Source organism: Lutra lutra, chromosome 17, assembly GCF_902655055.1.
Source record: "Lutra lutra chromosome 17, mLutLut1.2, whole genome shotgun sequence".
In the NCBI taxonomy this organism is placed as follows: Eukaryota; Metazoa; Chordata; class Mammalia; order Carnivora; family Mustelidae; genus Lutra; species Lutra lutra.
Genome location: NC_062294.1, coordinates 14,726,382 through 14,754,350, shown reverse-complemented (window position 1 = coordinate 14,754,350; position 27,969 = coordinate 14,726,382). Strand labels below are relative to the sequence as shown.

Here is a 27,969-nt window from a genome sequence, read left to right as displayed (position 1 = left end):
TGGGTGTGATGACATCACTGTAGAAAATTTTTATATAATTTAATGGCCAGTTGAATGTTCATTTCTTATGGAACAGAGAGGTCAGTCAAAAGTTTTAACAAATTATGCTAAAAAACATATTCCAAAATTTCTTATATTGCAATGGACAACAGTTATCTTAATTAATTTAAAACACAATTTAGGATAGCATTAATTCACATATTTTTTAGTTCAGGTCCACGCAAAAGGGGAATCCAGTCTAAGACCAGTAACCTTCAAACCAGTTCTTGAGAAACTCAAGATTCCGAGTCAAGCAACTGAATGGCATGTAAAAACAGATCCAAGATAGGATACAGACCTATTATGCATGCAACTTTATTTCCTTTTAGTCCCCTCTGTTCATGTGCACTTGCTTATAGTATATACTCTTTTCAGGGGCTGTGTGGAAAGACTCTGTGTTCCAATTGGGTATTTCCCTTACTATAAGATTCAGTGTTCACAAGGACTCGCTAGGTAGATAGCTGTGGGTGCCATCCTTGAAACAAAGCCTTCTTTATCACTGGGCTTGGCTTTTTTTTTCTTTTTTTTTCTTTTTCTTTTTTAATTACAGAAACCTCAGAGGATCTGGGAAAGAACATCTTGCCCTCTGTAAGCGCAGAGCACAGTGGAGATCTGAAGCCCTCTTCTGCTGACCCAGGCTCTGTGAGAGAAGATTCCGGCTTCCTATGCTGGAAGAAGGGGTGCAATCAGGTTTTCAAAACTTCTGCCACTCTTCAGACGCACTTCAATGAGGTTCATGCCAAGAGGCCTCAGCTGCCTGTGTCAGATCGCCATGTGTACAAGTATCGCTGTAATCAGTGCAGCCTGGCTTTCAAGACCATTGAAAAGCTGCAGCTCCATTCTCAGTACCACGTGATCAGAGCTGCCACAATGTGCTGTCTTTGTCAGCGTAGTTTCCGAACTTTTCAGGCTCTGAAAAAACACCTTGAGACAAGCCACCTGGAGCTGAGTGAGGCTGACATCCAACAGCTTTATGGAGGTCTTCTGGCCAATGGGGACCTCCTGGCTATGGGAGACCCTACCCTGGCAGAGGACCACACCATAATTGTTGAGGAAGACAAGGAGGAAGAGAGTGACTTAGAAGACAAACAGAGCCCAACGGGCAGCGACTCTGGGTCAGTACAAGAAGATTCAGGCTCAGAGCCAAAGAGAGCTCTACCTTTCAGAAAAGGCCCCAACTTCACCATGGAAAAATTTCTAGACCCTTCTCGCCCTTACAAGTGTACAGTCTGCAAGGAATCTTTCACTCAAAAGAACATCCTACTAGTGCACTACAATTCTGTCTCCCACCTGCATAAGTTAAAGAGAGCCCTTCAGGAATCGGCAACTGGTCAGCCAGAACCCACCAGCAGCCCAGACAACAAACCTTTCAAGTGTAACACTTGTAACGTGGCCTATAGCCAGAGTTCCACTTTGGAGATCCACATGCGGTCTGTGTTGCATCAAACCAAGGCCCGAGCAGCCAAGCTGGAAGCTGCAAGTGGCGGTAGCAACGGGACGGGGAACAACAGCAGTGTCTCCCTGAGCTCTTCCACCCCAAGTCCTGTGAGCACCAGTGGCAGTAACACCTTTACCACCACCAATCCAAGCAGCGCTGGCATCACTCCGAGCGCCAATTTACTGAGCCAAGTGACCACTGAAAGTGTAGGGATGCCGCCCCTGGGGAATCCCATCAGTGCCACCATCACTTCCCCTTCAGAGCCCAAGGAGGCCAATCGGAAGAAGCTGGCGGATATGATTGCATCCAGGCAGCAGCAGCAGCAGCAGCAGCAGCAGCAGCAGCAGCAGCAAGCACAGACACTGGCCCAGGCCCAGGCCCAAGTTCAAGCTCACTTGCAGCAGGAGCTGCAGCAGCAGGCTGCCCTGATCCAGTCCCAGCTGTTTAACCCCACCCTGCTTCCTCACTTCCCCATGACCACAGAGACCCTGCTGCAACTGCAGCAACAGCAGCATCTCCTCTTCCCCTTCTATATCCCCAGCGCCGAGTTCCAGCTCAACCCCGAGGTGAGCTTGCCAGTGACCAGCGGGGCGCTGACACTGACGGGGACAGGCGCGGGCCTGCTAGACGATCTGAAGGCTCAGGTTCAGATCCCACCACAGAGCCACCAGCAGATCCTGCAGCAGCAACAGCAAAGCCAGCTCTCTCTGTCCCAGACTCACTCTGCCCTGCTACAACCCAGCCAGCACTCCGAAAAGAAAAACAAACCGATCATCAAAGAAAAGGAAAAAGAAAGCCAGAGAGAGAGGGACAGTGCCGAGGTGGGAGAGGGCAACCCGGGACCCAAGGAATCGCTGCCAGATGCCTTGAAGGCTAAAGAGAAGAAAGAGCTGGCACCAGCAGCTAGTTCTGAGCCTTCCATGCTCCCTCCACGCATTGCCTCAGATGCAAGAGGGAACGCCACCAAGGCCCTGCTGGAGAACTTTGGCTTTGAGCTGGTCATTCAGTACAATGAGAACAAGCAGAAGGTGCAGAAGAAGAATGGGAAGACTGAGCAGGGAGAGAATCTGGAAAAGCTTGAGTGTGACTCCTGTGGCAAGTTGTTTTCTAACATCTTGATTTTAAAGAGTCATCAAGAGCATGTTCATCAAAACTATTTTCCCTTTAAACAGCTAGAGAGATTTGCTAAACAGTACCGAGAGCACTACGACAAACTGTACCCCCTGAGGCCCCAGACCCCAGAGCCACCGCCACCACCTCCCCCCCCACCTCCTCCACCCCCTCTTCCTGCAGCACCGCCTCAGCCCGCTTCCACACCAGCCATCCCTGCGTCAGCACCACCCATCACCTCACCCACGATTGCACCCACCCAGCCATCCGTGCCACTCACCCAACTCTCCATGCCCATGGAGCTGCCCATCTTCTCACCACTGATGATGCAGACGATGCCACTGCAGACCTTGCCGGCTCAGCTGCCCCCTCAGCTTGGACCTGTGGAGCCTCTGCCTGCGGACCTGGCTCAGCTGTACCAGCATCAGCTCAATCCCAGCCTGCTCCAACAGCAGAACAAGAGGCCTCGCACCAGGATCACCGACGACCAGCTCCGGGTCCTGCGCCAGTATTTTGACATTAACAACTCCCCCAGTGAAGAGCAGATCAAAGAAATGGCAGACAAGTCTGGGTTGCCCCAGAAAGTGATCAAGCACTGGTTCAGAAACACCCTCTTCAAAGAGCGTCAGCGGAACAAGGATTCCCCTTACAACTTTAGCAATCCTCCTATCACCAGCCTGGAGGAGCTCAAGCTCGACTCCCGGCCCCCTTCGCCGGAACCTCAGAAGCAGGAGTACTGGGGAAGCAAGAGGTCTTCGAGAACAAGGTTTACTGACTACCAGCTGAGGGTCCTACAGGACTTCTTTGATGCCAATGCTTATCCAAAGGATGACGAATTTGAGCAACTCTCTAATTTACTCAACCTTCCAACCCGAGTCATAGTGGTGTGGTTTCAAAATGCCCGACAAAAGGCCAGGAAAAATTATGAGAATCAGGGGGAGGGTAAAGATGGAGAGCGGCGTGAGCTTACAAATGATAGGTATATTCGAACAAGCAACCTGAACTACCAGTGCAAAAAATGTAGCCTGGTGTTTCAGCGCATCTTTGATCTCATCAAGCATCAGAAGAAGCTGTGTTATAAGGATGAGGATGAGGAGGGGCAGGATGACAGCCAAAATGAGGATTCTATGGATGCCATGGAAATCCTGACACCCACCAGCTCCTCCTGCAGCACCCCAATGCCCGCACAGGCTTACAGCGCCCCAGCACCATCAGCCAACACAGCTTCCTCCGCCTTCTTACAGCTCACAGCGGAGGCCGACGAACTGGCCACTTTCAGTTCAAAAACAGAGGCAAATGATGAGAAGCCAAAGCAGGCTGAACCTCCCAGTGCACAGCCAAACCAAACCCAAGAAAAGCAAGGACAACCAAAGGCAGAGCTGCAGCAAGACCAGCCTGAGCAGAAGACAAACGCGGCCCAGCAAAAGCTGCCACAGCTCACTTCCCCCACTTCGTTACCACAGCCTCCTCCACAAGCACCCCCGCCTCAGTGCCCCTTACCCCAGTCGAGCCCCAGTCCTTCCCAGCTCTCCCACCTGCCCCTCAAGCCCCTCCACACGTCAACTCCTCAACAGTTGGCAAACCTACCTCCTCAGTTAATCCCCTACCAGTGTGATCAGTGTAAGTTGGCATTTCCGTCGTTTGAGCACTGGCAGGAGCATCAGCAGCTTCATTTCCTGAGTGCACAGAACCAGTTCATCCACCCCCAGTTTTTGGACAGGTCACTGGATATGCCTTTCATGCTCTTTGACCCTAGTAACCCACTCCTGGCGAGCCAGCTGCTCTCTGGGGCTATACCTCAGATTCCAGCCAGCTCGGCCACGTCTCCTTCGACTCCAACCTCCACAATGAACACTCTGAAGAGGAAGCTGGAGGAAAAGGCCAGTGCAAGCCCTGGAGAAAATGACAGTGGCACGGGAGGAGAAGAACCTCAGAGAGACAAGCGTTTGAGGACAACCATTACACCAGAACAGCTAGAGATTCTGTACCAAAAGTATCTATTAGACTCCAATCCAACTCGAAAGATGTTGGATCATATTGCGCACGAGGTGGGCTTGAAGAAACGTGTGGTACAAGTCTGGTTTCAGAATACCCGAGCCCGGGAACGGAAAGGACAGTTCCGGGCTGTGGGCCCAGCGCAGGCCCACAGAAGATGCCCTTTTTGCAGAGCACTCTTCAAAGCCAAGACTGCCCTCGAGGCTCATATCCGGTCCCGTCATTGGCATGAAGCCAAGAGAGCAGGCTACAACCTAACTCTGTCTGCAATGCTCTTAGACTGCGATGGGGGACTCCAGATGAAAGGGGACATTTTTGATGGAGCCAGCTTTTCCCACCTAACCCCAAGCAGTAGTGATGGCCAAGGTGTCCCCCTCTCACCTGTGAGTAAAACCATGGAGTTGTCTCCCCGAACTCTTCTTAGTCCTTCTTCCATCAAGGTGGAAGGGATTGAAGACTTTGAAAGCCCCTCCATGTCCTCAGTTAATCTGAACTTTGACCAAACTAAGCTGGACAATGATGACTGTTCCTCTGTCAACACAGCAATCACAGATACCACTACTGGAGATGAGGGCAATGCAGATAATGACAGTGCGACGGGAATAGCAACTGAAACCAAATCCTCTTCTGCACCCAGTGAAGGGTTGACCAAAGCAGCCATGATGGCAATGTCTGAGTATGAAGATCGGTTGTCATCTGGTCTGGTCAGCCCAGCCCCAAGCTTTTACAGCAAGGAATATGACAATGAAGGTACAGTGGACTACAGTGAAACCTCGAGCCTTGCAGACCCCTGCTCCCCGAGTCCTGGTGCAAGTGGGTCAGCAGGCAAATCTGGAGACAGTGGGGATCGGCCAGGGCAGAAACGTTTTCGCACTCAAATGACCAATCTGCAGCTGAAAGTCCTCAAGTCGTGCTTTAATGACTATAGGACGCCCACCATGCTAGAGTGTGAGGTCCTGGGCAATGATATTGGACTGCCAAAGAGAGTTGTTCAGGTCTGGTTCCAGAATGCCCGGGCAAAAGAAAAGAAGTCCAAGTTAAGCATGGCCAAGCATTTTGGTATAAACCAAACAAGTTACGAGGGACCGAAAACAGAGTGCACTTTGTGTGGCATCAAGTACAGCGCTCGGCTGTCTGTACGTGACCATATCTTTTCCCAGCAGCATATCTCCAAAGTTAAGGACACCATTGGAAGCCAGTTGGACAAGGAGAAAGAATACTTTGACCCAGCCACTGTACGTCAGTTGATGGCTCAACAAGAGTTGGACCGGATTAAAAAGGCCAATGAGGTCCTCGGACTGGCAGCTCAGCAGCAAGGGATGTTTGACAATGCCCCTCTTCAGGCTCTTAACCTTCCTACAGCATATCCAGCGCTCCAGGGCATTCCTCCTGTGTTGCTCCCCGGCCTCAACAGCCCTTCCTTGCCGGGCTTTACTCCATCCAACACAGGTGGGTTCTGCTCGAGGTGATGCTTACAGCATTAAATAGTTGCCCAAACAGTACTTTGTTCTGGGGCTACTACCCAGGCCCTCTGAATGTTGGACAGATAAGCAGAAGCTTCCCTTTCTAGCTTTCTAATAGCAACAGAACTTCCGGTGCCTTCCACTAAGTCTCCCTAGTGCTGTGGTTCTATGACTTCCCAGTCTCAGGGATAGGGCCCTCTGGTTTGAACAGTCTGCTCTGAAATGATTCTCTTGCCCTGTGTGCAGTAACACTACCAGGGTGTATGCTACAGGAAGAACTTGAGGGTCCTGGCATCCTAAGTCCTGGATTATTTTCAGGAACAAGGTTTCCAGCATAGATCCTTCCAGTCAGTCTTTGTGAAATTGCCAGTCCCATCTAGATAGTTGTTGAAAATAGAAGACCTTTGATTACTGTAGCTAATTCTGGATTGTGCTTTATGGAAACTGGTTCCAGAGAACTTAAATCAAGTCAGTCTTTGTCCTTACCTGTGGTCCCCGCCTGTATTTTTTTTAGAGAGCTGTTCTGGCAGAACTGCTATCGAGAAGAAGCTCTCATAAATGGATCCTTACTCCTGGGCTTCTTACCTAGACAGAACAACAGTGGTTATACTAATTCCATTATATTGAGACTACCTTTGTACTTGAATGCACTGACCAGGACTCTTGTGTTGAGCAGTACAGTACTGAATCTGCAGACAAAAAACATTAATGCTCATTTTTAGGAGTCTTCATCACCCCTTCATTTCCTTTCACCCGTCTCTCTCTCTCTCTGATCCCCCCAGTCCCCTAATTCAGTCATATACTTGGTACTCTTATTTTTCTATTATTAATAGGGAGTTTGATAGTTCTTCCTGTGTCCCGTTCTTGTTCCTCCTCCTCTGCCCTCACCTGTCTTCTCCACAGCCAGCTGTCTTTCCTAAATTGAACCTCCAGGATCCTGTGAAGTTGAGGTGCAAGTCAGCAAGATCCCCCCAACCAACCCAGTCCCACCCCAGGCCTGCACTGACCAGTGCACCTTTACCAAAGGAGAGCCCTTCAGAGTGCTTCCTTGCCTTCAAAATGGGTCTCTGTTCCCAGGGATTGAAGTGGTAAAGGCATTGAGATATATAAGTCATTGCTTATAGTTGTTGGCAAGTAAGGTCACAGAATCACGATAAAGCCAACTAGACAAAAGCCAAGAATCAAGCTATGGAAAGTGTCTAGGCCCTGAATTACCCTTGCAGCCCAGGACCTTGACAGAAGGGCTTGGGATGGCCCCAAATTTCATAATAATGTGGGAAAAAAAAATAAACCAGAATGTCTGATCTATTCCCCTTGTTTTACAGATGAGAAAACTGAGGGCCAGAGAGGTCAAGACCATTCAGCAAGCTAGGGTAGGAGCCAGAGCTCCCACCCAGGCCTCCAGGCTCCCAGTGCTATGTGCTCCTTCCACAACACCCAATATGAGCCAGTCAGTCAACAGGTATATGTTTAGAGCTACTCAGGTTCTGACCACTAAGAGTGGACTCAAGATAGAAAGGTATGCTCTTAATTATTAGAGGCAACCAGGGTTACCAGTGTGTCCCAGTTACCACCACCTGACTATACCACAGCTCACAGGAACACTGGATCTGGAATGGGGGAAGGAACTTGTATTAAGTATGTTAGGTCCAATGGTAAGCTCTTTCCATATGACCTTTCATTTATTCACTACAACCATGTATCGTAGAAAGTTGAGGTTCCAAGCAGTCAGTGGCCCTAAGGCCACATAGCAGCACGCAGTCCACACTGCCTCAGTCTGACTCCAGAGGTGCATGACCGGTATCAGGGCGATGAAATGCCTTACTTGGTTCTAATCTTGCTGATGAGAAAACTGAGGCCACAGAATTATTTTGAGAATATACTGAGCTACTACGTCAAACATGGTTAGTACAGAGCTTGGTAAATACAGCTAGGATTCTGTAAATGATCCTTAAAATTTCTTTCTCTTCAAGATACAGAAGTCAGTTTAAGACCTCCTGACCCAGATCTTTCTCCTGAAAGCCTGATGCCACAGAGATGGAGAAATCACTAGATGTTTTTCCCTTGCCTCGCTGATCTTTTGGCTCTGGCTCCAACCTGCAACTTGGAACAGGCCTGCTGTGTAGAAGTAGACAGAAAGAACCATGTCCTAAGTTGTCAAATTCCTCATCCATTCACCCTCCATCTTGTACATGCCAGTTTAACCAGTGAACCTTTACTGGCATTTTTCAGAGTCAGATACTTCTTTCTGGTTTCAGTTCCTTCTGTGCACTGAGGAAATTGGATGACTTCATCTCAGTGGTCCCTGTGCTGTTTTGAAAGAGCAAATTAATGCTGCTATATAAAGCCAAGGAAAGCATTCTCCTTGGCTTTCCAAACATTAGTGGATATTTTTCTGGGATTGGCACCTCGAGGCAGCCTTATTCTCTTCATCTGAAGGTTGAAGGTTTTTACATGCTGCACCAGTATGAAGCCAGCATTGTCTTCCCCCAGGTCTGGGCTTCTCCGTTTTTTCCTCACAAGGACAGCATCAATGTTATAGAACCCCCTCATCCCCAGCTTTCTGGCACAAGGTGGTCCAGATGAAATAGTGAGCTGTGGGATTTTTTATTTTACATTTTGGTGCCCTTTGAAGAGAAGGGATGAATATGGTCTAGTGTCTTAAGTGTGGTGAATGGAATGATCCGAGGTCTGCTGCCTGTGGAATTCTCAGCATCTCATCATTTAGCACATCTTTTCTCCCTGCCCCACTTTGCTCTCCTCCACCGCCACCACCACCACCTTGCTAGTCTTAATGCACCTGCAGCTTGCTGTATAAGGAGCAATGCTGTCTTCCATCACCCTGGAACAAAAGACTCAAACCAGGAAAGAAATAGGATGTTGGGCTCTGGACTGGGTGAAGGCCTTATAGGCAGAGTGTGACTGCAGATGGGGTTGTACCCCATGTGGACCCAGTAACTTGGTCAAAGACAGTTGCTACCCATAAGTATGAGTAGATTGCGAAGTCTTAGAAAGCGGTGGTACCAACACTTCTGATACCGCTCTTCTCCTCTTCCTGGGGGTGCTTTATCAAGCATCTGCAGCCTTTCTGTATGTCATTCAAATGTGTAGGAAGAGAAAATGCTCATTTCGCCAGTAAAGTTCACAGTCGTCTTCCTAGATGGTTACAGTTTTCAGCAGATTGGTTAAAACAGATCGGCTGAGCCAAGCAATGGGACAGTTTTCCCTGAATGGATTGTTTGGGTTTCTTCCCATTGCTCCTCCTCCTCTCTGCCCTCTTAACACATCCATTCAGTCGTAGCAGTGGAGGCCAGAGAGGCACATTTGTTTGTTCACACAATCTTTTTTTTTTTTTTTTTAAAGATTTTATTTATTTATTTGACAGAGAGAGATCACAAGTAGACAGAAAGGCAGGCAGAGAGAGAGAGAGAGAGGGAAGCAGGCTCCCTGCTGAGCAGAGAGCCCGATGCGGGACTCGATCCCAGGACCCTGAGATCATGACCTGAGCTGAAAGCAGCGGCTTAACCCACTGAGCCACCCAGGCGCCCCTTGTTCACACAATCTTGGGGCTGGGCCAGGTTTCTTGCATTTTTGCTCTTGTCTCCTGTTACCTCACTCTTCTACAACTTCTGGTGGGGCCCCTTAGCTACACTCTTTCTGTGGAGCTTTGATGAAGGCCTTTGGTTCAAATGTCCCAGCTGGAACAGCTAGGTTAGGGAACTGGGCAAAGAACATATGAATCAGTGGGTGTGGCATGTGTGGCAGGAAGGTTAACAGTTGTTTAACTGAAAGGAGAAGTAGGGGAGCTGCCCCAGGATTGGGCACTGATTAGAATACAAGGCTATCCAACCCTGAGCCTGGTGAGAACCTGCTATTGAAAATGGTGGTTTTGAGAGGGTCTTTGAACTTGAAACCTTGAGATCTCAGACTAAATGCCAGTGACACAAGTCAAACATCTTGAGCTTCGGCCTCACCACCCCAGACTGACCTATGTTTTTTTCTCTCTGTCTTCATTTCTTTCAGCTTTAACATCTCCTAAAGCGAACTTGATGGGTCTGCCCAGCACAACAGTTCCTTCCCCTGGCCTCCCCACATCTGGGTTACCAAATAAACCGTCCTCAGCATCGCTGAGCTCCCCGACCCCAGCACAAGCCACCATGGCGATGGCCCCTCAGCAACCCCCCCAACCCCAGCAGCAGCAGCAGCCACAGGTGCAGCCGCCGCCGCCCACAACTCAGCCACCCCCGACGCCACAGCTCCCACCACAACAGCAGCAACAGCAACGCAAGGACAAAGACAGCGAGAAGGTAAAGGAGAAGGAAAAGGCACACAAAGGGAAAGGGGAGCCCCTCCCTGTCCCCAAGAAGGAGAAAGGAGAGGCCCCCGCAGCGGCCACAGCCACGATCTCGGCCCCACTGCCCGCCATGGAGTACGCAGTGGACCCTGCACAGCTGCAGGCCCTGCAGGCAGCCTTGACTTCAGACCCCACGGCGTTGCTCACGAGCCAGTTCCTTCCTTACTTTGTACCAGGCTTCTCTCCTTATTATGCCCCCCAGATCCCTGGCGCCCTGCAGAGCGGGTACCTGCAGCCTATGTATGGCATGGAAGGCCTGTTCCCCTACAGCCCAGCGCTGTCGCAGGCCCTGATGGGGCTGTCCCCGGGCTCCCTACTGCAGCAGTACCAGCAATACCAGCAGAGTCTGCAGGAGGCGATCCAGCAGCAGCAGCAGCGGCAACTACAGCAGCAGCAGCAAAAAGTGCAGCAGCAGCCCAAAGTAAGCCAAACCCCAGTCCCCCAGGGGGCTGCTTCCCCAGACAAAGACCCTGCCAAAGAATCCCCCAAACCAGAAGAGCAGAAAAACGCACCCCGTGAGGTGTCCCCCCTCCTGCCGAAACCCCCCGAAGAGCCAGAAGCGGAAAGCAAAAGTGCGGACTCCCTCTATGACCCCTTCATTGTTCCAAAGGTGCAGTACAAGTTGGTCTGCCGCAAGTGCCAGGCGGGCTTCGGTGACGAGGAGGCGGCGAGGAGCCACCTGAAGTCCCTCTGCTTCTTCGGCCAGTCTGTGGTGAACCTGCAAGAGATGGTGCTTCACGTCCCCACGGGCGGCGGCGGCAGTGGCGGCGGCGGCGGCGGCGGCGGCAGCGGCGGTAGTGGCGGCGGCTCGTACCACTGCCTGGCGTGCGAGAGCGCGCTCTGTGGGGAGGAAGCTCTGAGTCAACATCTCGAGTCGGCCTTGCACAAACACAGAACAATCACGAGAGCAGCAAGAAACGCCAAAGAGCACCCTAGTTTATTACCTCACTCTGCCTGCTTCCCCGATCCTAGCACCGCATCTACCTCGCAGTCTGCCGCTCACTCAAACGACAGCCCCCCTCCCCCGTCGGCCGCCGCCCCCTCCTCGTCCTCCGCTTCCCCCCACGCCTCCAGGAAGTCTTGGCCGCAAGTGGTCTCCCGGGCTTCAGCCGCGAAGCCCCCTTCTTTTCCTCCTCTCTCCTCATCTTCAACGGTTACCTCAAGTTCATGCAGCACCTCAGGGGTTCAGCCCTCGATGCCAACAGACGACTATTCGGAGGAGTCTGACACGGATCTCAGCCAAAAGTCCGACGGACCGGCGAGCCCGGTGGAGGGTCCCAAAGACCCCAGCTGCCCCAAGGACAGTGGTCTGACCAGTGTAGGAACGGACACCTTCAGATTGTAAGCTTTGAAGATGAACAATACAAACAAATGAATTTAAATAAAAAGATTAATAACAAACCAATTTCACAAATAGACTAACTGCAATTCCAAAGCTTCTAACCAAAAAAAAAAAAAAAAAGAAAAAAAAGAAAAAAAAAGAAAAAAAGGAAAAAAAAGAAAAAGCGTGGGTTGTTTTCCCATATACCTATCTATGCCGGTGATTTTACATTCTCGTCTTTTCTTTTTTTCTTTTAATATTAAAAAAGAAAAAAAAAAAAACCTTAACCCTGTTACATCGTGTCCTTTTGAAGGTACTATTGGTCTGGGAAACAGAAGTCCGCAGGGCCTCCCTAATGTCTTTGGAGCTTAAACCCCTTGTATATTTGCCCCTTTTCAATAAACACCCCCACGTTGATAGCACAGAGGAGCCCGGCATGCACTGTATGGGAAAGCAGTCCACCTTGTTACAGTTTTAAATTTCTTGCTATCTTAGCATTCAGATACCAATGGCTTGCTAAAAGAAAAAAAGAAATGTAATGTCTTTTTATTCTCAGGTCAATCGCTCACACTTTGTTCTGTTTTCAGAATCATTGTTTTATAATATATTTTCAGTTTTGTTTTTTTTTTTGTTTTGTTTTGTTTTTTTGTTTTGTTCCAGAAAAGATTTTTTATTTCGTTAATTTAAAAAACGGGCAGAAAGTATTCGAGAAAAACAATGTGAACTGCTTTAGCTTTCTGGGGATTTAAGGGATAGCTTTTCTGCTGAAGCCAATTTCAAGGGGAAAAGTTAAGCACTCCCATTTTCAGAAAAAAAAAGAAAAAAAGAAAAACCCACACACAGAGTGTTGAGGACTTGTAGCTTAAAAAAAAATAAGTTTTAAAAACTGACTTTCTGTATTTATGATAGATATGACCATTTTTGGTGTTGAGTAGATTGTTGCATTGGAAATGAACTGAAGCAGTATGGTAGATTTAAAGGAAAAAAAAAAAACCTTTTGTGTACATTTAGCTTTTTGTATGGTCCAGCTGACAGCTCCTCATTTGATGTTGTCTTGTTCATTCCTAGCAAATAGATTGCAATCCGTTGATTCGCCTAAGCTTTTCTCCCCTTTGTCCCTTAATTCCACTTTCTCCTTCCTCCTCCCACCCTATAATCTCCCACTTAAGGTAGCTGCCTTCATTTCTTAGAGGGTAGCTGCAGAATTATTTTATAAAACTAAAGAAAGAATTTCAAAAGGTTCTAGGGGTCATTAGGATCCTCACAGATTATTTTTGGTTGGGGAGTTGAAACTTTTTAAAGGCATATAATTCTAGTTACCTATGTCTGTAAGCCTTGTGCCATTTAATTTTTATTTATCTTTCCTTTAACTTTTTTTTCCCTTCTTTTCTTCCTTGTTTGGTGGATGCTTCAAATATTCTTTTCCTAAACTAAAGCATTTGTTTCGGTTTGTGTAATTGGACTGTGTGCTTTTCTTTCTAAAAAAGTTTTTGGTTAGGGGTTTTGTTTTTGTTTTCTTTCCTCTCAGAAAAAGAAATTTCATGCTTTAAATAAAATCCAAAGACACACCCTTTCACTGCTGATGCAGAAAAAAGGGAAAGGGTTCTTGTTACTTGAGAATTTGTTTCTGATTTAAACAAACAAGACTTAGTTTAATAAAAGAAAGAATAAACAAAAGATTCCCAGGTTGTTATGTGCTTCTTCTGCAAGCAGAGAGGCAACTGTTAATGACAATTCCATATACCAAAAGACACATTTTTTACTTCAAAGTTTTGTCCTTGTGTTAGGCAGTCTGAGCGGCGAGTGATCCAGAGCGCGGCCAACAGAGAAGCAGGTAGCAATGGACAGAGAGCAAAAAAGGAACCGTATGTGAGGCACTTGTATTTATGTTAATATCTGTATTCCTGTACCACGTAACACAATGCAACATACTCCCTTTCTCATCTTAAAACAACGGTCTGAACTTTGAAAGGAAAACTTTGTGCTGCTAAAACGTAGATTTTGGAGACAAGTAGATGCTTTGCTGTTTCACTTTTCATAGCCAAACATCAACAGAAACAATCTCCCCTTGCCCCCAAAGTGTGAAATCCTTCTCCCTTTCATTCTCTTCTTTATGTTTCAAAAGGGAACTTTGAAGACTGTGAATGCAGGTTCCATTGGTCATCTTTCGGGCTTCTTTCCCCAGTGCTGAAGCCACTCAACGACTTTGCAAAAGACTGGAGCATTCCAAGATCTGAAAATGGATTTCTTTTTTTTTTTCCTCTTCTTTTTTAGCCGGGACTGTTTTATTTTTATGAATTTGTTTTTGGTTTAATGAAAGAGTAGACCCTGAACTGTTGTATATATTTCTAACTAGGCTGATGCACAGTGCAAATTCCTTTTTTAAATTTTTTTAAGTAGAAATACTAAAGAGTACCATCTAACTATTCATACCAGTATCCAGTTGTAGCATAAGGTGTCAAAAACGAGTACACAAAAACATTTGCTGTTTTAACAAGCTATTTTCTTTTAACAAGAATTCTTGTATTTCTCCCTGTGTTTGAGATGAACATTTTTAAATTTTAAAGTTGTACAGTTTTTTTTTGTTTTCCATTATTTTATCTTGTTTGTAACTCTATGAAATATATATATATTTTTTGCCATTTAACTGTTGTATGTTACTCTGTGTCTGTACCATATAGAAAAAAAATGTTTTTGTTTTTGGTTCTCTATGTGATACCAATTAACAATTTAACACTAGCTTTACCTATCAAATTCTACTAGGTTTTTTCTGAAAACTTTGTTTTAAAAAATGATATTGCTTGGTAATAGTGCAATTTCTATCCCTTTCCCTCCCTCCCTCAACTTTAAGTTCATTTCCTTGTAATTTAGCCACCCCCTCCACAATGGTGTTTTTTGTTTGTTGGTTGGTTTTGAGCTACTATGCCATCCTCCCTCTGTGAGGCAGAGTGACTGTCAGTGTTTTGTTATGCCATGCCTTGACCTGTGGGTGTATTTGGCAACAGCAAGGTGGCTGGGTAGATTGGCTAAGCATGCTTCCACCCACCTGTGTTTCTCAGAGGGGTTATGTGATTGTTTCATCCTGGAGTGGGTTGCACATTTGATGCTTTCCTCTACAGCTCTACCACCCACATATATGTTCATTCAAAAAAGAAAAAATAATTCTCAGCATTAACTCAGAAGTAGCAAAGCAGTCAGTGATGGTGACAATTAGAGGTCAAACATGAGCTAGTTAGATGGTTGTGGGTTGACATCCACTATGGCTATGACTGGTATCCTTTACAAAGCATGAATTCACTACAGTGCTCAACTGTTTAGATTGGTCTCACTAGAATTTAACTCCTGTCTTGCATAGTAAGAAGCTGAGTAGGATATCTCAACTCACTTTTTAAATTAGTTCTTCACCTCTATTGACACTTCATATTTTGATTGGTTGTTGTTGGTTTTTTTGTTTTTCTTTTTTCAAATACTCCAAAGTATGGGTTGGCGCTTGACACCGGTCAGTCATGGCACCATATGAACCCACCAAATGGAACTTATTTCAACCATCATTCTTCCATCCTTCCAAACAAAAACTTAAGAAGGAAAAACACACACACTCACACGGAAAAGTTTAATAAATCTAGGAAGTTGTTTTTTTTTTTTTTAATTAAAAGCTATTTAAAGAGATGAATGTGGCCAAAGTTTTACATGATTGAAAATAAAGTAAAACAGACGGCATGTGTTTAAACCTGAGTTTATCAGGCATGGCAGGAAGTTGCAGGAGAGAGAGGCAGTGACCCAAGCCAGTGCACTTGATGTTCATGGACATATATTTTTTTTAAATAAATTAAATTAAAACATTTTAAATAGAAGCATAAATTGAGTTGGTTGGTTGTTGGCGCTGAGATACTGCCCACTGTGAAACAAAGCTTTGACTAGTTTTTTTTTGGTTTGTTTACTTTCTTGGGCTGGGGGGAGGGGGGCAAGTTTGGGTAGGAAAGAAAGCATAAATGAACGTGACCCTGAGGTGAAGAGGTATATGAACAGCCTTTGCAATGTACAAAAAACAAAAAACAAAACAAAAAAACAACAAAAAAAACAAAAAAAAAAATAGAGCAAGTGAAACCAAAAATGATGTTCTTGGTGTTTTTCTATAATGTAGTCTTGTTAGCTTTTTTGTTACTGTAACAATGCTGATCTCGAACTGTACCAAAATACATGGAGACTAACAAACAGAACCACATGGAACTTTCAAACTGAAAAAAAAAAATTTGTCACAAAACTTTGTTGTCATAGTTAAGTTGATTGTAGATGGTAATTGAATATACTCCTTTGAAAATATTTCATCAAGTATGTTTCCTGCTCATTGTGATACATTAAAAAAATATGAGCAAAAGTTCTTGTCTTACGCCATCAGATTTTGTGTGTGTGCATGTGTGAGAGAGAAAAAGACTGATGCCTGGCAAAGTTTAAATTTGAACAATATCTTGAGGTTGCATGTACTTATTCCGGGTACACGGCTCTTACAGTATTTCTAAGTGTCCATGTATTTCCCATCTCTTGGCGTTCATGGAAATGCAACAAGTTTTGGTTATGGTGCTGACTAGCTTATTTCTTTTAGAAGGGTAAGCCTGACAACTTGGATAATATTTGACCCTCAAGAGCCCTAATAGTACCTGTATTTTTTTTTTTTCCTCCAAATGTTTCCATGAGAATTGTGGACACTTGGCACAACCATGAGCAAGTAAGTTTTGCTGATAGCCGGAAGAGAGGTAAGTTAAACCTTCCTGAGATGGGAATTGGATCCACTCTTTATGGCAGAAGGATATAAAAGGTAAGTTGAATTAAGTGGGTGATTCGCTACATTTACCTTTCCTACCAAAGGACTTTTCTAAACCCCTTTAAGAGCAGAATTTGAGATAAGAACAGTCTGCAAAATAGTAATAGCATCAGGCATGACTACATATAAGAGAATACTCAGTCCTCATAAAAAAAGTCTTACAGCACAAAATCCCTGAAATTCATTAATAAGGAGTACATCCAAGATCAGGCCCAAAGGCCTTCCATTCATCTCTAATTTATAGCCACAGCTGATAAATAATTTACAAAACTCTAGGAGATGGGCTTGGACAGCATTGCAGGCTAGCTGTGTCCCTGCAAGGTCTGTGAGATCTGCCCTTGGCCAACAGGGGTCTTTACTACTCAGAGTTAAGCTATGAAATCCTCTTCTATTGGTTCTGACAGCCATTGTCAACTAAGTCTTCTTAGTTCCTGGACCAGGCATTCAAGAAGAAGCAGTGACCCTATTAGCTAAAAATTTCAAAGAATTCTACAGCCGGCACAGGAACCGCTAGTGCTTAGAAAGGAAACACTGGTTCCCTTGCCAATACTAGAACCTCTATGCCAAACAAGTAGTGTTCTTAATACTAACCCTAATAAAACCCTTGTTTTCTGCAGACACTGTACCTTTCTTTTGGGTGTTCACACAGAAGCACATGGGTTCTATGTCAGTATGTTTTCTTGGCAAAGAGTTAGGTCACTGATCTTTCTTCTGATCCCACGAAAAGGTACAGGATAGAAATTGTTCAGACCCAAAGCCATGTCTGCCTTTCTAAGCTATAATTATTTTAGGATATGGCAGGATCACACTGAAACATTTTAAATGGAACTATTTTGCAGAGAGGTTTTGCTGCCTCAGCTCTTTAGAGGAAGGTGACTACAATTCAAATTCTTCTACAGATAAATTTTTAACAAGAAAATAAGACCAAACCTCAGTGATGGTTGAGCCCTTTGTATCAGAAAATCTCTAAGCGCCTGAATTACACTGAAAGAGGGTTGGGCAAGGGACTCTGTTACTAGAAAAGCTTTTTTTTGGGGGGAAAAGGCAGCTTCCAATCTGGCTTCAATATCATGCTCATGTGGATACTAATCTCCTTGGAATTAATAGTTTTTCCCCCCTGGAAAATGTGAAATGGCAACATCTTAAAACAGCTGATACGTTTTAGGTAGCTGTTTCTAATTTTGCTTTAAAGAAATGTCTGTAGTGCCTAGCTCCTGTTATAGACTAATGATCTTCCAAACCTCGCTTTTAACAAGTTTAGACTTTAAGTTACAACAACACAAGCAGTTTAAGAGTCAAGTTGAAGGATGAGAAGTTTGCACCTGCTGCTCTGCTCTGCAGCCTTAATTACAGCAGGACACATGTGCTCACTCAGTCTCTGTACATTACTGCTGGGGGTGGACCAGCCAAGGCTGTGGCAAAACTTGTAAAGAAATTAGTGCTCTCAAGGCCATTAAAGTAGAGGCAGCTTTCCATTACTTTTTACTTCACAGCAAAGGTGGGTATTTTCTTTCCTTTTTTCCTTTCTCCCTTCTTTCCTCCCTTCCTCTTTCTTTAATCCCTTTTTAAAATTAAAGGCACATATTTTTAAGATGTCTTAGCCAATTAGTTTAGATTCCTCTCAGTCTATCTTCTTGAGTGTTTAAATTATAGGTGCAAAAATAAATTTGTTCTTGATCCCTTATGACTGTTTCATTTCTTATCCTATATGGAACAAAAAGACTATGTAATCCAATTTATGAATCCCTTAACATGGGAATAAGAACTTTCAGATCAACAGTTTTACTCTTGGGCCAAATTCTTCAGGCTAAGAAATGAGTACAAAGCAGCAGCTGAGAGTAGCAACTGAAGAAGGCATCAGTGAATATTCTCTGCCTCTGTGTAATGCCAAATATTTCTTTTACTATTATTCTCGTAACCTACTAAGTAAACATCTGGAAGAAGCATGGGAACAAGTGAAAAAAATTAGCACAGAGAAAAGGTTTGAATAGAATGTTTCCATGATTGCCTCAGCATATTAGAATGCATCTGTAATATAAGCTTTAGGTGGCTATAGTGTGAATTTTCCCCATTTTAAAAACAGTGATGGTACTGGAAATAAGAGTGCAGACACTGGTGTGAGAGGACTAGTAAAAGCTATGGAGGATGACTAGTGGGTGATTTTTCCTTTTCTCTGAAGATAATAACCAATAAAAATGTAGTTTGACATATTGCCTATAGATAGGATTTCATCATGGGGTGTCTACATTTGGTTATATGGTTCTAAGTTTGACAGTGAATAATTTCCAAAATCTGATTTGTATTCAGCTGATTTGTTTTTTTCAAAACTGTAAAGCTGTTGCTGCACTGATGCCTCATCTGAATTGTTTGCAACAAGAAATTTGCTGTCATCTTTATTTTTTAATTTTTTTGCCCTCTAGTTGCTTTTAAGATTCAGTCCTTTATCACTAGTTTTATCACATCATGTTTTGATTATAATATACCTTGCAGTAGTTTTACTTCTGTTTCTTATGCTTGGGGTTTGCTGAACATCTTAGATCTCTGGGATATTACTTTTCATCAAAAATGGAAATTCTTCAGCCATTGTTTCTTCAAATATATTTTTCTCTCTCCCCTCCTTCCCGCCGCCCCCCTTTGCAGGGACTCCCAATTATATATGTGTTAGGCCATCTGAGGTTAACCTGTAGCTTGCTGATGCTCTGGTTTCATTGGAGGAGGGAGCTGGGGAGAGGGCAGGGAGTTAATCCTTTCTCTGTGGGCTTCATTTTCCATAGTTTCCAATGCTGTGCCTTTAAGACCACTTATCTTTTCTTCTTATGTGCTGTGAATCTCATCGAGTGTATTTTTTCGTCTCATATATTTTTCACCTCTAGAAGTTTGAGAGTTTTTTATATCTTCCCTGTCTCTGTAACTTTTGAACATAAAAATAGTTACAATAATTGCCTACTGCCTCTTCTAATATCTACATAAGTTTTGCAGTGGTTCGATTAAGTGATTTTTCTCATTATGAGTTGTGTTTTCCTGCCTCTTTGGATGTCTGGTGATCTTTGATTAAATCCTAGTAATTGTGAATTTGCTTTGTTGGATAGATAGTTTTGTATTCCCCATAAATGCCCCATTTGTTATGTGATGAACTTATTAAGTGATCTGAAAACAGTTTGATCCCTGTGGGTCTTTTTTTTTTTTTTTTTTTTAAAGATTTTATTTATTTATTTGTCAGAGAGAGAGAGGGAGAGAGAGCAAGCACAGGCAGACAGAATGGCAGGCAGAGGGAGAAGCAGGCTCCCTGATGAGCAAGGAGCCCGATGTGGGACTCGATCCCAGGACGCTGGGATCATGACCTGAGCCGAAGGCAGCTGCTTAACCAACTGAGCCACCCAGGCGTCCCCCTGTGGGTCTTGTTTTTAAATTTTGTTGGGTAGGATGAAAACACTAAATTAGTTAAGGGCTAATTATCCCCTACTACTTCAAAGGACCCTTCTGAGAACTCTACTCAAATGTCTCATGGGAAAAAAAAATGTCCCATGAACTTTACCAATCTGTGTGAACATCAGATGCTGCTCCCTCTTATCCTTTGGGCTAGTTCTTTCCCAGCCTCACATAGTTTCCTAACATGCAAGCACTAGTCAGCACTTTTATGACTACTTGTGGGGGGACTCTGTAAAGATCTCCAGAGGTCTCTCTTTTCTGGTACTGTGTCCTACAAATTCCAGCTGCCTCGATTTCCCCAGACTCAGCTTTGTCTCCTTACATCACAGAGTCTGCTGGGTTCCACATAGGTTCCTGTGGCCTGGAAACTCTCTCAACAAGTAAGATGGAATAGTTGTAGGGCTTACCTTGCTTGTTTCTCATCTCTCAGCAATCACGGTCTTTCACTGTGTGATGTTCAGTGGCTGGAGAACCATTCTTTCATGTATTTTTTCTTGTTTTTTTAGTTGTTTCAGCTGGGAAGGTTAAGTCTGGCCTCTGTTACTCCACCTCAGCTGGAAGCAAAAGTCAAATTTAGTTTTTAGATATATGCAAGTTAAGTCTTATATACCTTTCTACAGTGCTACCTTCACTGAGGAAATTTCCCAAAAGGTCTGAATTAACACAGAAGTCTTTTCTGAGCAGACTTCTCTGAACATGACATGGTACTGATTCACTCTTTGGATAAAGATTGTAACTAACTGATCCTTTTGCTTAGTCATAATAATCAGGTGGAAGAAGGGTAGGTAAATGCAAAAACCATTTCATGGCATCAGAGGTATTTCTGATGGTAAAACACTGTATTAGGTCTTTCCCCTTAACTATAAGGGCTATCACTATTCATCAAGTTATTTAAGTCTTAAATATAAAAACAAAACAAAATACTTCCATTTCACTGTCTTGCTTCACTCAGATCAGTTTCTAGGACTCCTACATGTGGCTCAAGGAGATCCATTAATTTGGAAGTGTGCCTCACACTCAGAGATGAACTTACTGCACTAATACAGAGGAATAATAAAAATCAGGCCCCAACACTGAACTAGTTATTCTGGCTAAACTCAAATCATGGGCTTTGGGTTTTTTTGTTTGTTTGTTTGTTTTTGTATGTTTATTATTTTGGCAAACATTTACTTCTAATTAAACTGGGCATATAATACATCCATAATACATGACATTCTTAAGGTGTTAACTAATTACTTGCTTTCAAGACTCAAGATTTGTTCCAGGGTACCTTTCCCACTCTACTTAATCTGCAAATTATCTATTCCACTAAAACTAGCCTACCTTCCAAACACACCCTGTACTTTACCCTCTACATTTAAAGGTTTAGAAATGTCATTTATTCTATGACCTCTCATCACATTTTCCCAGGCCCTTTTCTGACCCCTTACTGTAGTACACATAATGTCTTTTTGGCAATAATACATGTTTGTGTTTTATCCTTAGATCACCTGCTATCCTACATTTATATATATATTTTTAAAGATTTTATTTATTTATTTGACAGACAGCTCATAAGTAGGCAGAGAGGCAGGCAGAGAGAGATAGGGAAGCAGGCTCCCCGCTGAGCAGAGAGCCCGACGTGGGGCTTGATCCCAGGACCCTGAGATCATGACCTGAGCCGAAGGCAGAGGCTTTAACCCACTGAGCCACCCAGGCGCCCCCCTACATTTATATTTAATGTTTGAATGAGTAAATCAAAGAATAAATAAAGGGCAGTCACATTCATTTTTATGCTTTTTAATAGGAACAGAGGTCTTAAATGAGTGAGTATAGATCAAATTATATACAATTTGGCTAAAACACATTAAAAATTTTCAGTCCCAAACCTCTAAGTAAGGGAAAATGTTTTTCAGCAGATAGTAAAGGAAAATAGAAATCAATGAAAAAAAAATCAAATGGGACAGGATTAAAAACTATAGAAGCCAAAAGTCTGCTTTTTAGGATAAAAAATAATTGCAATAAAAAACAGCTTAGGAATTTAGAAGTTATCAGTTGAAACACTTTGTAGCTTTCACCAAATTGAAGGACCATATTAATAAGTTATTTGAAAAGAGCTACATGGATATGTTTTTCTAATCAAAATGGAAATGTTTGTAGAACATTTGAAAGCCAGGCCTCACGACAAACCTAGAATGAACATCAGAATATAACTCCTAATAGAGATAATTAAGTAATTATTAAGTCTGAAATTTGCCTTCAGTTTTTACCACTTGGTTTCTTTGGTTGCCTCATTAGAAAAAAATATATGTGGAATATTTTTATGATTTTCTATCTGTAAAATCTCATACCAATGAAGATATTTCCATAGGTTATCTAAAAATGCAATAGAATGAAGTACAGAAAAAAAGATGCAGACTTTCAGAGCTCAGCTTAAATGGGTCGGACTTACAGGGCATACCCTATAACTTTAAAACATTTGTTGCTGGGGCGCCTGGGTGGCTCAGTGGGTTAAAGCCTCTGCCTTCGGCTCGGGTCATGATCCCAGGGTCCTGGGATCGAGCCCCGTGTCGGGCTCTCTGGTCACCTCCTCTCTCTCTGCCTGCCTCTCCGCCTACTTGTGATCTCTGCCTGTCAAATAAATAAATAAAATCTTTAAAAAAATAAAAATAAAAAAATTTGTTGCTGTCAAAGAGCTATGTAAGTAATAGCCCCTTCTGTCCCCCCAAAAGCAGCATGCCCATAATATTTCATGAGTAACTTTCACCAAACCTTTTAAGGCCCAATGCTGAGGCAACTGCAAAGCCACTACTGAGGGATAGGTAAATATTGGGAGATATGAGGGGGGGCGGGAAACTTTTACTTAAGTCCCCAAATAGAAATTCCAAATCACATGAAAAAATGTTACCAAGATAACCAAGAACTTAATAGTCAGTAGATGGATTTACTTAAAATCTAATGGCCTGTGATCCATTAACAACTACTAATTATGAAACAAAAGCAAACAGGTGTAACTAAAGAAAATAAAAGTACTATATAAGAAAATATAGAAACTGAATAATAAGTTATAATCAGAGAGAAAAAAAATGACATAGTCATTTTTCCAGAATGGAAAAATACTTTTCAGATTTAAAGTACATATAATATTTGAGTATTGAGGATGAGTTAAGTAATTCCACACTGAGACACACTCCAGTAACATTATAGGAAATGGGTTAGCTATTTTTCTCCTTGGTGGCTTTAACAATTTTTACATTTAATATTTGGCAAAGATAAAGAAATTAGCCAGTGAGCAGGTTTTTTTTTTTTTTTTTTAATCAGCAAGAACAGAGGTGGGAGACTACAGACTAAGAGCCATGAGGTGCAGAGAGAAAAGAAATAGCAATGTAGATTTCTATATCCAGGTAAACTATCATTCAAGAGAGGTTAAGGACATTCTGGGGAAATTATAATAGAAGTTAACATTTAATATCTTTCATAATTGTCCCCAGGAAAATAGAATGACCAGAGTAACAAAACCAAAATCCACAAACAAGATCAAAGAAAAAAATTGGTGTTAAGATACCTTCACAAACCCCAAAATATGAGTAGAAAGGAAAAAACCACCAAAGCTACATGTGCTGCATGGCATTAACAAGTGTCTGAGAAGTGTCAGATGAGCTTGAGTAAAGAGAAACCTTAAAATAGCCAATAGGTGCTCATGAGAATAGCTGAAACTTGGATAGGTTCTGCATGCTGTGATTATGGGGAGCAAGGCAAGGTAAGATCTGAAACGATTAGAATTTCAGTTCCCTTTTAGACAAAATACCCCAATGATGATAAACAAAATACCACAATGATGATGATAAAGATATTTCAAATTTAGCAAGGCAGGGATAATAGGAAGGGGGAAAGGATGGGGAGGGGAAGAAGGAGAAAGAAAGGACATGTGAGAGAGCTAGTATGCAAGCAAACAGGAGCACAAGATAAAATTGAGGAGGGAGAAGACGCCAAGAATTCTCCTAGTATGAGACCATATTTTTGAACACTTCATGAAAATAATGTAATGGGATCGCTAGATCCAGGAAACTAAAAATGTTATCCCAATTCATCTATTCCTACAAGTTCAGAAAAACTAATTTCACATAAAAATTATTAACAGGATAGGATGGTGGTTGAATCCCATAAAAAGTAATTAAAAAAAAAAAAGGACACACCCATTAATAGATGAACATTATGTAGCTTAATGTTTCAAAACGAGCCAAAAGGGAACTTTTGAAAAGATATTAGCTATAAAACATTAGAATTCGAATAATCAGGGTGCCTGGGTGGCTCAATGGGTTAAGCCTCTGCCTTCGGCTCAGGTCATGATCTCGGGGTCCTGGGATCAAGCCCTGCATTGGGCTCTCTGATCAGCAGGGAAACTGCTTCCCCCTCTCTGTCAAATAAATAAAATCTTTTTTAAAAAGTTTAGAATTAGAATAATCAGAATTCAGATAACTTGGGATAAGATTAGAAATAAAATTCTTAAAAATGGATAGTAAAAAAAAAAATCCTTCGGGCGCCTGGGTCACTCAGTGGGTTAAAGCCTCTGCTTTCGGCTCAGGTCATGATCCCAGGGTCCTGGGATCGAGTCCTGCATCGGGCTCTCTGCTCAGCAGGGAGCCTGCTTCCTCCTCTCTCTGCCTGCCTCTCTGCCTACTTGTGATCTCTGTCAAATAAATAAATAAAATCTTTTAAAAAAAAAATCCTTCAAGAAAAGTAGAAACTGAAAAAGAAAATTTTAAGATTTAAAAAGATATAAAGAGGGGTTTTTCCTCTGCTTCTCACTAAAATGTAGAAAGCTGCAGATTCCCATTCCCACTTAAAAAAAAAATATATATATATACATATGTATATATATGTGTGTATATATACATATGTATATATATGTGTGTATATATATATATATATATATATATAATTATTTTTCTTGAATACACTAGAGAGCTGAGGTTAGATAATAATGAAGTAATCTGGGTTCCAAAGAGAACAAGCCCTTCCAAGGACAGAGAGGACTCATGAGTTTCTCACATTAAGCAGAGCACAGGAGAAAGAAACCAACTACAAATTTAACAGAATGTTAATGGCCAAGTGACAGCATTCACTTGTAACTCTTAACACAGGGCTCTACCAGGTGCTCTGAAGAAACTAGTACAGACCTGTGGGAGGTAATCAGGGGCTGCTGGGAAATAAGCACTAAGCATTGCCTGCTTCCCCGAACCCTTCTCTTCTCCAAGTAAAAGCATCAAAGAGGACTTCTGCTCCAAGTCACTGGTAAAAGACACTTGGTGGCTGGAGAAGGAGGTATAAAGGAAAAAACCCTACATCCCTGGGGCGAGGGCAGGAAAATATCTTGGGCCTAGAATCCTACATTAAGCAGATATATGCTATCACTGAGGAGGGAGCAGAAAATTGCCCAGAGCCAAATATATAAGATAAGGCAGAGTTTGTCTGCCAAAAGGAAAAAGAAGAAAGAGTAAAACTGCTGAAAAAGCCCCTTCCAAGATATGCAAGGACTCCCTAAAACTGAGGCTGAACATAGACAACAGAAAATCCCTCACTGCTCCCACCATGAACCTATCATCAAGTGATGATCAACATTCGGAGTCTTTCTTTAGAAAGACTCTCTTTCTGGTGCAGACATAAAGGAGCAGCTAAAAGTCTAAGGGAAGAGATAAAACACTGGTAAAAACTCTCTGAAACCCACAGCACTGACCTAAACACAGGGCAACAGCAGCATACAATTAAAGGAATTTGAACTTCAGGGTGAACCAGTCAACTCTTCGTTCCACTCAATCCCCAAGAGAGAAAAGGCATGCCCATTTCTAGATAAAAATACAACTTACCTTACTCCCTACTATTCTATACCACCAAGAAAACAAACATTTTGTGATGACTTATAAGTGGAAGAGTATAACATCATTCGTGAAGTTACTTTGATTAAAAAATGAAAAGAAATGATCAAGTCTCTAGATGCAACCAGTTCTCCCAGTGTTAATTCTTACTCATGTGCCCCTACAATTCTTATATTGAAGTCCTAACCTCCAGCACCTCAGAATGTGACTGTATTTGGAGATGAAGTCCAAACTGAAGATAAATGAGGTCATAGGAGTGGGCCGTATTCCAATATGACTGGTGTCCTTATAAGAATAGAAGATTAGGACACACAAACATACAGAAGGAACACCAGGTAAAGACAATGGACAATGAGGGCCATCTACATGTCAGGAAGAGAGACCCTAGAAGAAACCAATCCTGCAAGTATCTTGATCTTGGACTTCTAGCCTCCATAACTGTGAAGAAACAAATTTGTTGTTTAAGTCCCCCAGTCTGTGGTGTTTGGTACAGCCTGCACAAACTAATGCACAAGGTATGCGGAGAAGAGAGGTACACACTAAACTATAGCACAGAGATGCAATAAACAAAAAGTAGACTATGGGAATCTCTCTAGATCAAATAGTTCCTTATCAAATAAATTGCACGGAGAGTGAAGGAGTTGGAAACAAAAGTATCTATGCATTTAAAGATACCTAAAGATACATTAAAAACAAAGTGGCAACATGGATTTATGTGGACCCTCATTCATATTATTATTATTATTTTTTAAAGATTTTATTTATTTATTTGACAGAAAGAGAGAGAGAGAGAGAGATCACAAGCAGGCAGAGAGGCAGGCGGGGGCGTGGGTGGGAAGCAGGCTCCCCGCTGAGGAGAAAGCCAGATGCGGGGCTCGATCCCAGGACCCTGAGATCACGACCTGAGCCGAAGGCAGAGGCTCAGCCCACTGAACCATCCAGGCGCCCCCATATTATTTTTTAAATTATGATATTTGAGAGAATTAGAAATTTGTTCATGACTACAAATTTCATAATATTAAGAAACCATCATTAACGGGAAAGTTGTATAGAAATTAAAGATCAGGACTTCCCAAAAGAAGATTCTAATGGGAGACACTGTTTATAATAAACTAAGACCACAAGAGACTACAGCCTTAGGGTTTGGGTAATCCAGAGGTGGAACAGACCTCTCACAGACTTACAGTCTAGGTTCAAATTCCCTAAGAAGCCCACGAAAACTTTAAACTTGGTTTTCTGGATTGGTAAGAGCCACAGTTACCCCACACAGCCAAAGAAGAAATCAAAATATACTTAGAGACACATGAAAATGGAAGTGCAATATATAAAAAATTATGAAACTTATGCAGCAAAAGTGGTTCTAAGAGAGAAGTTGTCAGCAATATATGCCTACTTGAAGAAACAAGAAAAATCTCAAACAATCTAGGGCTCCCGTGTGGCTCAGTCAGTTGAGTGTCCTGCTCTCAATTTTGGCTCAAGTCATGATCTCAGGGTCCTGGGATCATGCCCTGCATCAGGCTCCCCACTCAGCAGGTCTGTCTGTCTCCCTCTCCTTCTCCCTCTCTCCATGCTTGCACACACACACTTTCTCTCAAATTAATAAATCTTTAAAAAAGTGTTTAAAAAAATCTCAAACAGGCACATGGGTGGCTCAGTGGGTTAAGCCTCTGCCTTTGGCTCAGGTCCCGGTCTCAGGGTCCTGGGATTGAGCCCCACATTGGGCTCTCTGTGCAGCAGGGAGCCTGCTTCTCCCTCTCTCTCTGCTTGCCTCTCTGCCTACTTGTGATCTCTCTGTCAAATAAATAAAAAATCTTATAAAAAAAATCTCAAACAACCTAACTTTATGCCTCAATGAATTAGAAAAAGAACAAATGACACCTAAACTTAGTAGAGGAAAGATTCTAACAAAGATCAGAGTGTAAATAAATAGAGACTAAAAAGGCAACAAAAAAGATATATGAAATAAGGTATGTTTTTTTAAAAAGACAAACCTTTAGCTGGACTCACCAAGAAAAGAGAAGACTAAAATAAATAAAATGAGAAATGAAGAGGAGATATTACTGATACCACAAAAATATAAAGAATCATGAGACTACTACAAACAATTATATACCAAAAATTGGACAACCTAAAAAAATGGATA

General features: G+C 42.9%; 1 protein-coding gene and 1 long non-coding RNA gene across 11 annotated transcripts in view; one reads left to right on the top strand and one right to left on the bottom strand.

Moving 5' to 3' along the window:
* Positions 1-15,917, top strand: part of ZFHX3 (zinc finger homeobox 3) — a 276,951-nt gene extending 261,034 nt beyond the window's left edge. For 7 of the 8 annotated variants that reach the window (XM_047712137.1, XM_047712134.1, XM_047712138.1 and 4 more), the window contains 2 exons: positions 590-6,031; positions 10,069-15,917. In XM_047712137.1, coding sequence (XP_047568093.1) covers positions 590-6,031; positions 10,069-11,744 — 7,118 coding nt within the window. In that variant the 3' untranslated portion in view covers positions 11,745-15,917. The remainder of the gene's footprint in view (positions 1-589; positions 6,032-10,068) is intronic. The other variant, XM_047712135.1, reaches the window with a different exon arrangement.
* Positions 26-27,969, bottom strand: part of LOC125089739 (uncharacterized) — a 140,690-nt gene continuing 112,746 nt past the window's right edge. Inside the window, exons 3-10 of one of the 3 annotated variants that reach the window (XR_007124040.1) lie at positions 20,379-20,525; positions 11,558-11,745; positions 11,019-11,239; positions 6,532-6,630; positions 4,964-5,113; positions 4,385-4,480; positions 2,868-3,087; positions 26-707 (exon numbers count right to left, since the gene is read on the bottom strand). This is a non-coding gene — a long non-coding RNA (uncharacterized LOC125089739). Of the gene's footprint in view, positions 708-832; positions 964-2,867; positions 3,088-4,384; positions 4,481-4,963; positions 5,114-5,928; positions 6,422-6,531; positions 6,631-11,018; positions 11,240-11,557; positions 11,746-20,378; positions 20,526-27,969 lie in introns of those variants that run through there. The other 2 variants (XR_007124041.1, XR_007124042.1) reach the window with 2 other exon arrangements.